This window comes from Rhinopithecus roxellana, chromosome 16, assembly GCF_007565055.1.
Source record: "Rhinopithecus roxellana isolate Shanxi Qingling chromosome 16, ASM756505v1, whole genome shotgun sequence".
NCBI classification, from domain to species: Eukaryota; Metazoa; Chordata; class Mammalia; order Primates; family Cercopithecidae; genus Rhinopithecus; species Rhinopithecus roxellana.
This window is the reverse complement of record NC_044564.1, coordinates 9,154,313-9,170,439: the sequence shown is the minus strand read 5'-3', so window position 1 is coordinate 9,170,439 and position 16,127 is coordinate 9,154,313. Positions and strand designations below refer to the sequence as shown.

The 16,127-nt window shown below is 56.5% G+C and overlaps 2 protein-coding genes across 4 annotated transcripts; one reads left to right on the top strand and one right to left on the bottom strand.

The window, feature by feature from the left end:
* The first annotated feature begins 405 nt into the window (after positions 1-405).
* PAXX (PAXX non-homologous end joining factor) lies at positions 406-2,012 on the top strand. Of its 3 annotated transcripts, none has more exons than XM_030920439.1 (7): positions 406-572; positions 649-709; positions 945-994; positions 1,072-1,262; positions 1,362-1,430; positions 1,597-1,681; positions 1,787-2,012. In XM_030920439.1, exons 1-7 carry the CDS (start codon positions 454-456, stop codon positions 1,980-1,982), a joined length of 771 nt encoding a protein of 256 aa, XP_030776299.1. In that variant the 5' UTR covers positions 406-453; the 3' UTR covers positions 1,983-2,012. The 3 variants fall into 3 exon arrangements, with proteins under 3 accessions (XP_030776299.1, XP_030776298.1, XP_010370983.2); XM_010372681.2 differs by having other exon boundaries at positions 408-572; positions 1,783-2,012; XM_030920438.1 differs by lacking the exon at positions 1,597-1,681 and having other exon boundaries at positions 1,783-2,012.
* Positions 2,013-2,637: 625 nt separating this feature from the next.
* Positions 2,638-4,643, bottom strand: CLIC3 (chloride intracellular channel 3). Its single transcript, XM_010372680.2, has 6 exons — positions 4,548-4,643; positions 3,669-3,778; positions 3,458-3,583; positions 3,202-3,308; positions 2,947-3,122; positions 2,638-2,857 (listed from the first exon to the last, which is right to left on the bottom strand). Exons 1-6 carry the CDS (start codon positions 4,578-4,580, stop codon positions 2,699-2,701), a joined length of 711 nt encoding a protein of 236 aa, XP_010370982.1. The 5' UTR covers positions 4,581-4,643; the 3' UTR covers positions 2,638-2,698.
* Between the last annotated feature and the right edge of the window lie 11,484 nt (positions 4,644-16,127).

Here is a 16,127-nt window from a genome sequence, read left to right as displayed (position 1 = left end):
GACGTGGAGCGGGGGCGGGGGCGGGGGCGGGCGAGGTTAGAGTGGGACTGCTCGCGGGCGCGAGGGCCAGAACCCAGGATCCCGCCGCGAAGCCCACGCCCGGCGAGGTCAGCGCTAGGAGCAGGGCCTCTGGATCCCTGACCGAGGACGCCCTGCTCCAGCCCGCCCCGCGCACTAAACCCGGCCTCTAGCCGCCTGAAGCCGGCGCGGTTACCGGGTCCTCCCAGCCCGGCCTGTGCCTTTAGCTCCGCCCCTAACCCTACCCCTAACCCCGCCTCCACCTAAAGACCCCGCCCCCAGCCAGACTCCGCCCCGCGCAAGCTCCCTAAGCCCGCGACTGGCCTGCACCCGGCTCCGGAAGCCGTTCTTCCGCGCAGGAGCCCTGGGCCCGCACAGCCCGCCCTCCCGGGGCCCAAGCCCCGCCCCCCGCTGGTTTCCCGCTCACCGGGCGCCATGGATCCGCTGTCGCCGCCACTCTGCACGCTGCCGCCGGGCCCCGAGCCGCCCCGCTTCGTGTGCTACTGCGAAGGGGAGGGAAGCGGAGAGGGGGAAGGCGGCGGCTTCAACCTCTAGTGAGTGGGGGTCCGCGGGGAGGTAGGGGTGCGGGGAGCTCCGAGTCGGCCCCGCCTGACAGGCCCTCTCCCCCAGCGTGACCGACGCCGCGGAGCTTTGGAGCACCTGCTTCACGCCGGACAGCCTGGCAGCCCTCGTGGGTAACTGGTCAGGTCTGGGAGCCGCCACACCCCTCCCTGCAGTCCAGATCGTGTTTGGGGTGACCGACATCTGGGATTCCCCAGACGGCTCTGACACCCTCTGCCCGCCCTGTAGCTGTAGTCCTCACACTGGCTAGGGGTCCCAAGTGGCTCTGGGGTCGGGCAGGTTTCGGGTGCTCCCAGTGGGTCTCAGGTTCCAGGCAGCTGGTGACAAGCACCTGTGCTCTCTAGAAAGCCCGTTTTGGTCTGAGTGCGGCTGAGGACATCACCCCCCGGTTCAGGTGAGACCCAAGCAGGGAGGAAGCTGGGTGGGGAGGAGGAGGGTCTGTCACAGCTCTCAGCACCTCTCCTCTTCCAGGGCAGCCTGTGAGCAGCAAGCTGTGGCTCTGACCCTGCAGGAGGACAGAGCATCCCTGACCCTTTCAGGGGACCCTTCGGCACTGGCCTTTGACCTCTCCAAGGTACCAGGCCCAGAGGCAGCCTCCAGACTGCAGGCACTGACACTGGGCCTGGCAAAACGCGTGTGGAGCCTGGAGCGGCGACTGGCAGGTAAGATTGGGGGTGGGCACCTCATACCTTCACTGGGGTCCCCTGCTCTTGCCCCCACTCCTGGCACTGAGTGGGGTTCCCATGGGCTTTCCTTCCCAGCTGCAGAAGAGACAGCTGCCAGCCCCAGGAAGAGTCCCCGGCCTGCAGGATCTCAGCGCTTCTTACCAGGTAAGGCATGTACGCCTGTGACTCAAGTAGGGCTATGCGCTTTAATCTGGAACTCAGTTTCCCCTGAACAAGCCTCATGCTCCAGAGAGAATGCCTGTCTATTCGGAGAAGGTTGTGGCCGGGGTGCTGCCAGGTTCAGGAGCGTCCCCATCCTGTTTTCCCCCAGACCCAGATCCCCAGAGAGGTGGCCCTGGACCTGGGGTCAGGAGGCGGTGTCCGGGAGAGTCACTCATCAACCCTGGGTTCAAGAGGTACCCGCCCACCGGCCCCTTCCTGCACCCAGGGTCCAACCCTGGACCCCACCCCTTTCTCCACACCATAGTGCCATAGTGACACCCTTCTTCCTTCTTAGTAAGAAACCAGCTGGTGGTGTGGACTTTGATGAGACCTGAAGGTGCAGCACAAGTGTGGCCCCACGAGGAGTCTGCCTGTGAGGGGACAGGCAGTCTTCGAGGCCCTCATCAGAGACCCCCCCCAACCACCACCTCCACCTGCCTGTCCTGGGCCAGTACTAAGGCGGCTGGCTCCTCAAGTTCCTTCCCTGTCAAATAAACCGCTCCCTTTGTTGGAGGCTCTGGTGGGGCTCTGACTCCTGGCACTAGCCTGGGAAGGGATCAGGGAATGCCCCTGGGCCTGCACTCTAGGTGTCGGGCCACAGGATGTGAACAGATGCTGCAGCATCTCAGTTCCCTGGAGACTTCCTTGCTGGGCTGGAGGGAGGTGAGCAGTCTCAGACCGTCCAGCTATTCCAGCCCTGCCAGCCCAGGAGCTGAGAGGGGCCCAGCCAGGCAGGGCCAGGGCTCCCCAAGGCTTAGAACTTTGTTCCCACCCTCCCAGGCCGCACCCAGGCAGGGCACGGAGCCCCGTAGGAGGATGCACACAGAAGGCCTGTGCAGACCCTGAGATGCTGTGGAAGTGCCCTGCGGGGAGGGGAGTGCCTGCCCCCGGACAGGATTGAGGAATGTACCAGCCCCCATCCACCCGGGGCACCCCGCCCCACCCCTGCCTGACTGGTTTGGGAGCCCAATCCAGTCCTGGAGATCCCTGAGGCTACCGGTTGCAGGAGACCTGAAGTCTGCGCGTTCTTAACATGGAGGATGGGACCCGCCCGACCCCCGGCTCTCCTGCCCCTGTGGTCTGGGTTATCAGGCTGAGCGTCCCACCCTGGGGTTTGGGGATGGAAAGTGATCACAAGACCCCTCAGATGTCAGGATACCCTCACTCCTGACAAAGAGGCCTTTATTGGGCGACAGACGCGGGATGGGGCGCTAGCGGGGGTGCACGGCGGGCCGGTAGGCCGCCAGGATCTCGGCGCTGTGCGGACACGTGTATTTGAACTCCTTCTCCTGCAGCGCGCTGTCCAGGTAGCGGCGGACGCCACGCAGCTCCGCAGGGATGGGCGCCTGGCGGAAGTGCGCGCACACCGTCTGCGGGCAGGATCGCGGGGCGCGGTCAGGACCTGCCGTTCCCCAGCGCGCCGGGCTTGCCCGCCCGCCCGCCCTCCCTCCGCGCTCACGTCGACGATGTGCAGCTTGGGCAGTAGGCTGCAGTCGGCCAGCGTGAGCCGGTCGCCGTCCAGGAAGCGGCGGCGGGACTCGCGCAGCTGCGGCTCCAGCGCCAGCTCGTGCTCCAGGGGCGCGCGCAGGTAGCTGTCCAGCCTGGCGAGGGCGCGCAGCAGCTGCTGGTACAGGGCTAGGGGCGGGCGGCGAGGTGAGGACCCGGCCCAGGACGCCCTCCCACTTGGGCATCCAACCCCCTGACCCCGCTTCACCTTCGTCCTGCGCGGGCACCGGGTTCTTGATGAACGCGGAGAACTTGTGGAAAACGTCGTTGCCAGCGGTGTTGGACTCCCTGTAACGAGGGGCCAGGCTGGGGAAGCTGCGGGATGAGGGGATGAGAGACTCCATCAGACTGGGGGCAGCCCCGTCTCGGCCCCACAGTACCCCACAGCGCCTTCCTGGGCTCTGTCCTGCGCGCGTCCTCCCTGGGCGCCCCCTCTTCCCCTCCCACCCTGCTCAGGCTCTCACTCGGGTGGCCCCAGCGTCTCTTCCAGAAAGTCCTCGATCTGCAGCGTGTCTGTCTTGGCGTCGCTGTCATAGAGCAGGATGGGCAGCTGCGAGCCGGGGGCGAAGTCCTTCAGCACGTCCGGGGACCTGTGGGCAGCAGCAGGGTGGGAGGAGGCCGGCCCACCAGTGTGTGAGGTGAGGCCAGGCAGGGGTCCCCAGGGTGGCGCCTCACCTGCGCGTGTCCACCGTGGTAAGGGTGAAGGGTACGCCCTTGAGGAGCAGGACCATGAAGAGTCGCTGGCAGGAGGGGCAGTGACCCACACTCTCCCCGTCCTCACTCGCCTGGGTGGGTGGAGCGGCGGGCGGGAGGAGGGGGAGGTCAGGGCTGGGAGCAGACCCAGGCATCCTGCCACCGGGCTGGGCGGGACCCGCCTCCCACTGCCAGCGGGACTGGAGGGACGCCAGAGCTCCAGCTTGGTCAGCGCGACTTCCAAGTGCCCAGTAAGGGCCCTTGACTTGGTCCCCAGGACATGGGGAGGGACGCAGAGCTGCTGGGAGCCTTGAGGCCTGGAGCGGGCTTGGCCGCTGGAATCTTATCAGAGCCTGGACAGGCCAGGCCCCTGGGCTCAGTCCCCAGAAGCTGGTTGCAGGGGTGGGGTGGGGTGGGCCCCACAAGCTGGTTTCTGAGTGATTCACACATGAGACTGGGCGCTGTGGTCAGCAGCACACCAGCCCCCACACGCCAGTCCCCGACCTGAGAGCTGATGGGGCTGCCTGGCCCAGCACCCCCAATCCTGGAACACTGACCTTAAGCTCCACCACTGGCAGCTTGGTTGGTACCTCCCCACCAAGGGGCTCTCCTCCAGAAGACTGGGCTGGGCCCAGGAGCCAAGGCTGGGAGCAGGACCAGGGCCACTGGACCCCTCTCTGGGTGACTTTCTGGGTCCCACTTTACTCAGCCTCTGTAGGGCTGCCCGAATCCCCTTAGCCACCCACAGGGAGGGGCTCAGACATTACTGGGGAGGCCCACCCCACAGCCTGCCCCAGAAAGCAAAGCCCAGAAGAGCACCCCCTCCCAAACACCCTCCCTGCATCTCAGTCTGCCCTGCACCTTGACAAACAGCTGGAGCTTGGTCTCTGCCATGGTGGGAGCTGCGCGGTCAGGCCCGGGTGGGGACCTGGGTCGCTCTTTAAGTCTCCCTGTGCGCCCCGCCCTCCCTGGCCAAGGGGCCCGCCCCGTGGAGCCACCTAGGCGGGCAGATGAAGCTGCCCAGCGCGCAGAGCCAGCTGCCTGAGCAACACCAGCCTGGCCCCGGGGTATCTGAGCCTGAGGGTGTGACCTCAGGGTGGGGGAATGGTGTGGGGGGCTGCCTTGGACTTGAGTCTGGTGCACAGAGATCCACCCACCCGGTGCTGAGTGTGCTGGCAGCCAGCGTGGTGGGTGGAGACCAGGGGGCGGGGCACAGGGAGAGCCTACAGTCCAGAAGGGTGCAGGGAGTGTCACCTGGGGAGGGGGTGGCTTTGGGTCCGGACCACCTCCACTGTGAACCCAGCTCAGAAACTGCCCTATGGCTCTCCCTTCGGCAAATACCGCTTATCAGGGCTCCCAGCCCAGAAAACCAGTGGGTGTGGGTGAGCAGAAGAAATGGCCTGCCCAGCCTAGCTTCAGTTCCCCATCTGCAGCACCAGAGCATTGTGAGGGTGGTAAGCCCACCTGGGGGAGCCGCCCCTTCCCAGCTACCAAGCAGTCAGACAGGGCCCTCCCCGTTCAGGGCGGGGCTCAAATTCCAGACCTGCCCGCAACCGGGCGGGGAGGCCAGCCTGGCTTTGGTGTTTGGCCGGCAGTGCAGGTCTCCACCCCACCTCCCATTCCTCCCACTGGCGCTCAGCGCAGGTTTCTTACCGCCACCCCTTAACCTTTAAAAAGAAGCAGCAGGAGGGGGGTAGAAGCCACAGCCTGCGCGGCTGAGAGAAAGCGGCCAGGGGACGGTGCTGGTCCACAGGTGTGAGCCTGCTCTGAGCTTCCTGGCGTGATTGGAACCCACAGTTCAGTCTGGCCCTTTGGCGTCGCCAACTGCGCCTGCATCCCACCTGGGCCCTGATGCTTTGGGGGGCAGCCCCAGGGAGGTACGCCGAGGGGAGACTCCACCCAGACACCCGGGGTGCCCACAGGATTGGCCTGGCCACACCTCCCCCAGGCGGTGTGGTGCCTCACGAGCCTGGACAGGGCAGCTGAGGTGGCACTGCTCACCTGCTCACCTTCTCCCCAGGGCCTTGGTATAGTCCCCATGCCCGTCCCTGGCGGACCGGACTCCAGTGCTGCCCCAGCCAGCCCAGCCTGACACTTCTCTGGATACCATGCCAGTCAGGGCTTCTGGACACACGGAGCCTTGGAAATACCACGCGGCTCCCCTATCCTTTGGTGTCCTGAGCCTCAATTTCCCTCCATCCTGCCTCCACCTCGATTCCAAGACCTAGTATTTTGGCTTTCTCGACACTGTGGTTATAGCTCCGTTCGCTGGTTTCCCACATCCCTGGCAGGCAAATGGCCGACCACAGAGGAGCCCCAGGCCCCCAGCCCAGCTCTGCTGCCCGGGCGTCCCGTGTCTTTAACACTGACAGACGCACCCTCACAAACCCACAGGAAAAACGACAGCGCGGACAGAGGCTGTGAACCAGTGGCTCGGAAGGAAAAAGAAAACGCCAGGAATACAGGAAGACCGTTCACCTCGTGCCTGTCTCAAGAAACAAACCAGGCCGGGCTCAAGCCTGTAATCCCAGCACTTTGGGAGGCCGAGGCGGGCGGATCACGAGGTCAGGAGATCGAGACCATCCTGGCTAACACGGTGAAACCCCGTCTCTACTAAGAATACAAAAATTAGCCAGGCGTGGCGGCAGGCGCCTGTAGTCCCAGCTACTTGGGAGGCTGAGGCAGGAGAATGGCGTGAACCCAGGAGGCGGAGCTTGCAGTGAGCCGAGATCGCGCCACTGCACTCCAGCCTGGGCGACTGAACAAGACTCTGTCTCAAAAAAAAAAAAAAAGAAAAAAAAACAAACAAGACTCGGTTCATCGCCGCAGCGGCCCCACTGCGTTCTGTGGGTGTAGGCTGTAGACTGTGGAGCGGCAGTGGCCATCCAACACTCCCTTGTGCCCTCGCCCACCTGGGAATCAGCCCAGTGGCTTCCTTATTTTTTGGTTTAATCAATTATTTACTAGAAACAGGGTCCTGCCATGTTGCCCAGGCTGGTCTCTACCTCTTGGGCTCAAGAGACCCGCCTGCCTTGGCCTCCCACAGCGCTGAAGCTACAGGCACGAACCACCACGCCCGACTGGTTTCTCTGTGAAGGGCAAGTGAGAGCTGGCTGCCCCACTGTGTGGCATGGCTCCGTGGCATGGCCACTGCCGTCTATGGGAGACTGCAGTTGTGTCCAGGGAGAAGGCTGGAAAAGGTGACTCCATGCATGCCCACTGCAGGGAGGGCCTGAGATTAGGTAAATGGCCTGGCTTGTGTCCCCTTACATTTAAATTCTTAGACTGGAGTCCCAACCCCTAGTGCCTCAGAATGTGACTTTACGTGGGCCGGGCATGGTGACTTATGCCTATAATCCCAGCACTTTGGGAGGCCGAGGTGGGTGGGGTGGATCACCTGAGGTCAGGAGTTCGAGACTGGCCTGACCAACATGGTGAAACCCGTCTCTACTAAAAGTACAAAAATTAGCCCAGCATAGTGACAGGCACCTGTAATCCCAGCTACTTGGGAGGCTGAGACAGGAGAATTGTTTGAACCTGGGAGATGGAGTTGCAGTGAGCTGAGATAGCGCCACTGCACTCTAGCCTGGGCACCAGAGCAAGACATCGTCTTGGAAAAAAATAAATAAATAAATAAAGAATGTGACCTTACGTGGAAACAGGGTCTTTTTAAAATTTTTTTGAGACAGAGTCTCACTCTGTTGCCCAGGCTGGAGTGCAGTGGTGCAATCTCGGCTCACTGCAACTTCTGCCTCCTGGGTTCAAGCAATTCTCCTTCCTCAGACTCTGGAGTAGCTGGGATGACAGGTGCACATCACCACGCCCAACTTTTTTTTTTCTTATATTTTTAGTAGAGACAGGGTTTCGCCACATTGGTCAGGGTGGTCTTGAACTCCTGACCTCAGGAGATCTGCCTGCCTCGGCCTCCCAAAGTGTTGGGATTACAGGTGTGAGCCACCGCACCCAGCTGAAATAGGGTCTTTGTAGAAGTTACCAAGTTAAAATGTGGTGAGTAGGATGTGCCCTAATCCAATATGACTGACGTCAGCATAGAAAGGTGAGTTTGGACACAGACACAGGGAGGGCCACGTGAAGGTGCAGGTGGAAATCAGGGTGGCACATCTGCAAGCCCGAGAGCCACGTGGATGCTCCCCAAGACCCTTGGGAGGAAGCAGCCCTGCCCAAGCCTCGGTCTCCGTGTCTGGCCTCCAGACTGCTAGGCAGTGAGCTTCTGTTGTTTTTGTTGTTGTTTTAAGATGGAGTTTCACTGTCACCCAGGCTGGAGTGCAGTGGCGCAATCTCGGCTCACTGCAACCTGTGCTGCCCTGACTCAAGTGACTCTCCTGCCCCAGCCTCCTGAGTAGCTGGGATTACAGGCGCCCACCACCACGCCCGGCTAATTTTTGTATTTTTAGTAGAGACGGGGTTTCACCACATTGGCCAGGCTGGTCTCAAACTCCTGACCTCAAGTGATCCGCCCACCTCGGCCTCCCAAAGTCAGTTTCTGATGTTATAAACCCCTCACTTTGTGTTCCTTTGCATGGCAGCACTAGCAAGCTAATAAATAAAGTGGGGGAAAAGCCAGGAAATTGAAGAAAATCAGCATTAGGATCTGCCATTCCGAGTCTCTGCTTGTACAGAGCTGAAAAAAGACGCAAGGAGCCGTCTGTGGGATGACCCCTGACAGGCAGAAACAGACGTTCAATTTTGCTTCCTGTCCGTCCACACTGTTTGCATTTTCTACCACATTTTTGTAATACCACATTTTCTACCACAATTTCGTAATGTTTTGAAGTAAGAACAGCATCACAGCCACTAACCTTAACTAGACCCTGGTCCCCCAGGCTATGGGGTTATCCCTAAACCTCCCGTCCGCTGCAGCCCCTGCCCCTGGTTCATAGAGCCACCGTTAAGAGAGGCCCAAGCTGAGGTCCTGGGGCTGCTGCTCTGGGACTGACTGGTGGGTTAGAACTCTGTCCTTCCCCAACACCTCTCCCTGTAGGCCTCTTCCAAGGGGCTGTTGTTGTTGTTGTTGTTGTTGTTGTTGTTGTTGTTTGAAACAGGGTTTCACTCTGTCATCCAGGCTGGAGTGCAATGGCACAGTCACAGCTCACTGCAGCCTCCACCTCCTGGGCTCCAGTGATCCTCCTCGGCCTGCACATGGCCACACCCTAGTGACGTTTGAGCAGCTCTGTTCTGAAGGGAGACACACACCTGTTCAGGGAGCCAGAGGGCTGGGGGCGTTGGGTATTGGTGGAAACTTATGCAGAGATTTCTCTGTTCTGTGCATGGAGAGGGCCTCAGGAGCAGTGTGCAGACCAGAACTCAGATTCTAGTTCCAAAGCCCATCTTCCCTAAAAGGAACCAGGGTTCTTCTATGGACTGAATGTGTCCTCCCCAAAATTTGTTTGTTGAAACCCTGGCCCCCAGGCCAGGCACGGTGGCTCATGCCTGTCATCTCAGCACTTTGGGAGGCCAAGGCGGTGGATCACTTGAGGTTGGGAGTTCCAGAACAGCCCAACCAACATGGAGAAACCCTGTCTCTACTAAAAATACAAAATTAGCGGGGCCTGGTGGTACACGCCTGTAATCCCAGCTACTTAGGAGGCTAAGGCAGGACAATCGCTTGAATCTGGGAGGCGGAGGTTGCAGTGAGCTGAGATCACTCCATTGCCCTCCAGCCTGGGTGACAGAACAAGACTCTGTCTCAGAAAACAAAAAAACAAAAAAACAAAAAAAAAAAGGAAGGGAGGGAGGGAAGGGAGGGAGGGAGGGAAGGAAGGAACCCTGGCTCCTGCAAGGTGATGGTATTAAGAAGTGGGGTCGGCCAGGCGCGGTGGCTCAAGCCTGTAATCCCAGCACTTTGGGAGGCCGAGACGGGCGGATCACGAGGTCAGGAGATCGAGACCATCCTGGCTAACATGGTGAAACCCCGTCTCTACTAAAAATACAAAAAACTAGCCGGGCGACCTGGCGGGCGCCTGTAGTCCCAGCTACTCGGGAGGCTGAGGCAGGAGAATGGCGTGAACCCGGGAGGCGGAGCTTGCAGTGAGCTGAGATCCGGCCACTGCACTCCAGCCTGGGCGACAGAGCGAGACTCCGTCTCAAAAAAAAAAAAAAAAAAAAAAAGAAGTGGGGTCGGCCAGGCACGGTGGCTCATGCCTGTAATCCCAGCACTTTGGGAGGCCAAGGTGGGCAGATCACAAGGTCAGGAGATCGAGACCATCCTGACTAACACGGTGAAACCCTATCTGTACTAAAAATACAAAAATTAGCCCAGCATGGTGGTGGGCGCCTGCAGTCCCAGCTACTTGGGAGGCTGAGGCAGGAGAATGGGAGAATGGTGTGAACCCAGGAGGCAGAGCTTGCAGTGAGCCAAGACTGTACCACTGCACCCCAGCCTGGGCGACAGAGTGAGACTCCATCTCAAAAAAAAAAAAAAAAAGTGGGGTCTTTTGGAAGTAGATAGGTCATGAAGGTGACACCCTCATGACCAGGATCAGTGCCCTCATAAAAGGGACGCTGGAGAGTTCCCTCGCTCCTTCTGCCACGTGAGGAGTCACGGGAAGTCCACAACCTAGAAAAGCCCTTGCCAGAACCCAGCCATGCTGGCGTCCTGACCTCGAACTTTGAGCCTCCAGAACTGTGAGGCATGAATGCCACCCGTCCAGGGTCCTTTGCACACATCCCTGGTGGGACCAAGACAGGCTCTGTAGTAGGAGTAGTAGTGGTCTCCTTCCTTATCCCCCCCTTTGAGAATTTTCACTAATTAGTGGGAGTTCTCACTTTTATTTTTACTTTCTGAGTCTTTTTGCGAGACAGAACGATAGTGTTTTATGTCATACACTTGTGCTGAAGTTTGCTGATGAATCATGGTAGCTACAAAACCTTTTATCATTTGAAGGAATAAGTGTAATACACAGGGGAGCAGCAAGCAACTTTCTATTACCAGTAATATACTTTTTTTTTTTTTTTTGAGATGGAGTCTGGCTCTGTCGCCCAGGCTGGAGTGTGGTGGCCGGATCTCAGCTCACTGCAAGCTCCACCTCCCAGGTTCACGCCATTCTCCTGCCTCCGCCTCCCAAGTAGCTGGGACTACAGGCGCCCGCCACCGCGCCCAGCTAATTTTTGTATTTTTAGTAGAGACGGGGTTTCACCATGTTAGCCAGGATAGTCTCGATCTCCTGACCTCGTGATCCACCCGTCTCGGCCTCCCAAAGTGCTGGGATTACAGGCTTGAGCCACCGCGCCCGGCTGCATTTGCTTTCTTAAGGTTAATTTCTTTAGTTTCTGGAGGTCACCTTTAATTTGACCTATGATTTGGGGGTGGCCAACCGAACAAAATTTTATAGAGCAAATACCTAGTTTGTTTGGTGGGGGTGCACCTGACGCAGAGGAGGACCATAAGCAAAAACCTGATTTTATCTTAAATGAGCAAACAAGCACTAGCATGTACCGATAGTCTCCAGCCCAGGGCAGTTCTATAGTCTATAAGCAAGTTTTCACAAGGTATGGCTCTTTTTACTGTTTAAGTTTCTTTTCTTTTCTTTTTTTTTTTTTTTTTTTTTGAGACGGAGTTTCGCTCTGTCGACCAGGCTGGAGTGCAGTGGCCGGATCTCAGCTCACTGCAAGCTCCGCCTCCCGGGTTCACGCCATTCTCCTGCCTCAGCCTCCCGAGTAGCTGGGACTACAGGTGCCCGCCACCTTGCCGGGCTAGTTTTTTTGTATTTTTTAGTAGAGACGGGGTTTCACCGTGTTAGCCAGGATGGTCTCGATCTCCTGACCTCGTGATCTGCCTGTCTCGGCCTCCCAAAGTGCTGGGATTACAGGCGTGAACCACCGCGCCCAGCTATTACTTGCTTTTTTCTATCAACTCTTAGCCTCTGCAGAAGTGCTTCTCAGTACCTCTGCAAACGCTGAAGCTGAGTTGCATTCTCTGGGCCTTTTTTTCCCTTTTTCCTTGAGTTTCACAGGCTCTTTTCTTTATATAATTCTCCATGCACTTGGAGGGTTAAACAGGCATTATACCGAGAGTCAGTATAAATGTTTACAGTCCTACCTTCACTGAGTTCTAAGGCCCGAATTCAAGCAATGAGCTCAGCTTAACGACATGTCCAGGGTTACCACCGCATACGCTGCACATCTCTCTCCCTGTGGGTTGATGAAGCTGTTCCCGTCCACGTATAGCTCCTAGTCTACTGATGCCTAAGGCTGGTCCCGGAGGTCAGGTCTGCTAGAGTAAACTTCAGTCCAACACCTCTACACAGTCATGCTCGACAGGGCTCTAGCTGCTGAGAGCAAGGTGACGGGTTCCAGGTGTTTCCAGTTTAGTAGATCAGTGGTTGAAAAGCGCTGATAGATGAAAGTCTGTTGCCCCCCCGGATATGGGCCTGGTCATTGTAATAGACAGGTCCTCACATCTCCCTGAGAGGCATTGGAATAGCTCAAGCAAGACTAGATCTGAGACGGCCCACTTGACTATCTTGACTTCCTTCTTTGGCCTCTTTAGGCTCCGATCCTCCCCTTTGAGGTGACACCTGGGGCATGTTAGCTCCTGAATCTTGTTTCTGAGGGGGCTGTTGGCCTCGGTAAAGCGGGGTAGGCTGGGACATACGGAGAAAGAATTTGTATCATCTCTGGCGGCTCCTGCAAAACTGGCTTCTCTTGCTGTTTCTAGGACTCCCTTTTTAACTCTGTGTCTGCTGGCGAAGCTGCTGTTATTTTTACTTTTGGCTTTTTTGCAAGAATCTGTTAAACAGGGGTAAATTTATGCTGGTTTTGTCTATATTATATTTAACCATGGGTCAATATAAAGGAACTTGATCTAGGTACACTGGCTGTCCTCCGACCCCTGTCACCACCTTAAATACATGGCCAATTGTTCCTTGTCTATAGTTCCTTCGGTGGGCCATCCAACACCAAAAGAGGGCAGTTCTAATTCACACAGCGATCTTAACCTCTAAGGGGTTAACTTAACTCTATCATCTCCTGCAAAACCTTTCTTAAGGTTCTGTAACCTGCATTTTAATAGGGTAAGTTTTGATGATTTGATGACTTTCCTTTTATTTTTTTGAAATTTTTCTTTTTGAAATGTTTTAACACAATTCCTAGCAGAGTGGGCTTACTTTGTGTCCGACCTATTTTTCTCTGGAGACAAAACAACATTCACACTACAAGAAGGAAAGGGTAAAGATCACTCACTCATCTAATTCACACTAAATCAAAATAAAAACTAAACCCAAAGTGTTGTTAAAGACACACCTGTTCGTCAAGCAATTTAAGTCAAGTCAAAATCAAAACTAAAACCAAAGTATCAAGCAATTAATTCAAGTCAGGTCAAAAACAAAAACCAAAGTATCAAGCAATCAATTCAAGTTGAGTCAAAAACAAAAACCAAAGTGCCGATACAGGCACGCCGTGGGTGATCAGGCCACGCTTCCACTCAAATGGAGTGGGAAAGTTCCAAAGACCAGTCTTACCAAGTTTCAGATGTCTGGACTTAAAGTGCCAGTTCCTTCCCGGTGTCCAGCCACTGTGTTGATCCTCCACGGGGGCCTGCTGTGCACTGCTCTGAGGCGTTCCACCAGGGCAAATGCCTACCCGGGAGCGCTCTCAGGATCCGCATGGCTCAAACTGGCCGGAGTACCCCGCAGGGATGCTCAACAGGGCAGGCATAAGCTGCCTAAGGGGCTGCCTCAACCGTCTCTTAATCACCTCGCTTCCCGGTCAGGGAACCAAGAAATGTAGCAGGAGTAGTAGTGGTCTCTTTCCTTAGCTCCTTGGAGAGAGACTGATTCCAGGTGTGGGACAGGGAAGGCAGGGACATGCTCAAAACACATCAGGGGTTGATTATGAGGACACAGAAGCCACGCTGGATGGGCACCCCTGGAGGGGCACCGCTGGCTGGATCTCAGGCAATCTGAGCATAAGACGACAGTGGATTTTGCATTACGAATGCTTAACATGATAAATGTTACATAGACTTTATTACCATCAAAAAATTTTAAAAGAGCCAGATGCAGTGGCTCATGCCTGTAATCCCAACACTCTGGAAGGCCAAAGTGGGAGTATCCCTTGAGCTCAGCAGTTCAAGACCAGCCTGGGCAATACAGCAAGACCCCATCTATACGAAAATAAAAATAAAAGTGAGTTGTGTGTGGTGGCACATGTCTGAAAGGAGGCTGAGGCAGGAAGATCACTCGAGCCCAGGAGTTGGAGGCTACAGTGAGTTATGATTGCACCACCACACTCCAGCCTGGCTGACAGAGCAAGACCCTGTCTCAAAATAAGTAATTAAAAGATGACAGGGGCTGGGCGCGGTGGCTCAAGCCTGTAATCCCAGCACTTTGGGAGGCCAAGACGGGCGGATCACGAGGTCAGCAGATCGGGACCATCCTGGCTAACAGGGTGAAACCCCGTCTCTACCAAAAAATACAAAAAACTAGCCGGGCGAGGTGGCAGGCGCCTGTAGTCCCAGCTACTCGGGAGGCTGAGGCAGGAGAATGGCGTGAACCCGGGAGGCGGAGCTTGCAGTGAGCTGAGATCCGGCCACTGCGCTCCAGCCTGGGCGACAGAGCGAGACCCCGTCTCAAAAAAAAAAAAAAAGATGACAGTAATGAATGTTAACACATTCATTTTTTTAAACCTGCAAGTCTGTACTGATAGATTTTTTAAAGTGGAGGAGGCCCTTGGTGAGAGAAGAATGCCAGCTGGTAGATGCCAAAATGGAATAGATGCAGGAAATGGCCATTTTGCAGCTGCTGGCCCTGGGTGACGGGGGTTGGGGGGCACGCAGCGGGGTGGAGCACAGGCTGGCCGCATGGCCATGCAGCACCCGGATGGCATTCCCACATCTAAGGGAGGAAGAATTGGGCCTCAGCCAGGCGACCACATTCAGCATCACCTGCTGAGGGACAGATGACACCTGGAGGTGACCGACACAGCATGTCCCAGTGCTGCTCTGGCCAAAAATGTCCAACCTGCCTCGGGCCAGGAGGAAATGATCAGACACATCCAGAGCTTAGCCTGGGCCTGCGGAGCCTGTCCCCGTGGAGGGGCAGGAATACCAAGGCTGGGGACGGCTCAGAGGGGCCCTGGGGAAGGCAGCAAAACATAATGAGTGCCTCCTGGTTGGATCCTGGGTTTTTCTTTTCTTTTCTTATTTATTTATTTATTTTTTTTTGAGGAAGAGTCTTGCTCTGTCGCCGAGGCTGGAGTGCAGTGGCGCAACCTCAGCTCACCACAACCTCCACCTCCCAGGTTCAAGCGATTCTCCTGCCTCAGCCTCCCGAGTAGCTGGGATTACAGGCATGTGCCAGCACATCCGACTAATTTTGTATTTTCAGTAGAGATAGGGTTTCTCCATGTTGGTCAAGCTGGTCTTGAACTCCCAACCTCAGGTGATCTGCCCACCTCAGCCTCCCAAAGTGCTGGGATTACAGGTGTGAGCCACCGCGCCCGGCCTTTTCTTTTTTTTTTCTTTTTTTTTTTGAGACAGAGTCTCACTCTGTCATCCAGGCTGGAGTGCAATGGCGTGATCTCAGCTAACTGCAACCTCTGCCTCCCAGATTCTAGCGATTCTTCTGCCTCAGCCTTCCATGTAGCTGGGATCACAGGTGATACAATACCCAGCTAATTTTGTATTTTTAGTGGAGATGGGGTTTCGCCATGTTGGCCAAGCTGAACTCCTGATTTCAGGTGATCTGCCTGAGCCACAGCACCTGAGTGATCCTGGTGTTTTTGGGAAAACTTTAAAGAGCATGCGTAGGGCCCGGCGCGGTGGCTCACACCTGTCATCCCAGCACTTTGGGAGGCTGAGGTAGGCAGATCACCTGAAATCAGGAGTTCAGCTTGGCCAACATGGCGAAACCCCATGTCTACTAAAAATACAAAAATTGGCCAGGCACAGTGGCTCACGCCTGTAATCCCAGCACTTTGAGAGGCCAAGGCTGGGCGATCACCTGAGGTCAGGAGTTCGAGACTCCCTGGCCTGGCCAACACAGTGAAACCTCATCTCTACTAAAAATATATAAAAAAAAAATCAGCCGGGCGCGATGGCAGGTGCCTGTAGTCCCAGCTACTCCGGAGGCTGAGGCAGGAGAATGGCGTGAACCCAGGAGGTGGAGCTCGCAGTGAGCCGAGATCACATCCCATTCCAGTCTGGGTAGCAGAGCGAGACTCTGTCTCAAAAAAATAATAATAATAAATAAAAATAAAGGGCATACGTGGGCTACCAGGGCCCTCAAAAGCCTTGCTGTATCCCTCGTTAACTCTGGGCTACCCTGGCTCTTGGGGGAAGGAGACTGCAGGGCCTGGGGCTGGCTGGTTGCAGCAGCTGTTTGCTTTTACGTAGGGCAGCACAAAAGCAGGTAGAGTGACAGCGCGTGTGGCAAGATTTCTCAGGTGCGTCGACTGAAGACGTGCGCTCAGCTATTCTTGCAA

What these genes read in the sequence shown, in the direction of transcription:
- PAXX (XM_030920439.1), top strand. Translation starts at nt 454, where the DNA reads ATGGATCCGCTGTCGCCGCCACTCTGCACGCTGCCGCCGGGCCCCGAG. An exon ending in GGCGGCGGCTTCAACCTCTA is followed by an intron (nt 573 to 648) that starts GTGAGTGGGGGT and finishes CCTCTCCCCCAG; the next exon opens with CGTGACCGACGCCGCGGAGC. An exon ending in ATCAACCCTGGGTTCAAGAG is followed by an intron (nt 1,682 to 1,786) that starts GTACCCGCCCAC and finishes CTTCTTAGTAAG; the next exon opens with AAACCAGCTGGTGGTGTGGA.
- CLIC3 (XM_010372680.2), bottom strand. Translation starts at nt 4,580, where the DNA reads ATGGCAGAGACCAAGCTCCAGCTGTTTGTCAAG. An exon ending in GAGACGCTGGGGCCACCCGA is followed by an intron (nt 3,309 to 3,457) that starts GTGAGAGCCTGA and finishes CTCATCCCGCAG; the next exon opens with CTTCCCCAGCCTGGCCCCTC. An exon ending in CCAAGCTGCACATCGTCGAC is followed by an intron (nt 2,858 to 2,946) that starts GTGAGCGCGGAG and finishes TCCTGCCCGCAG; the next exon opens with ACGGTGTGCGCGCACTTCCG.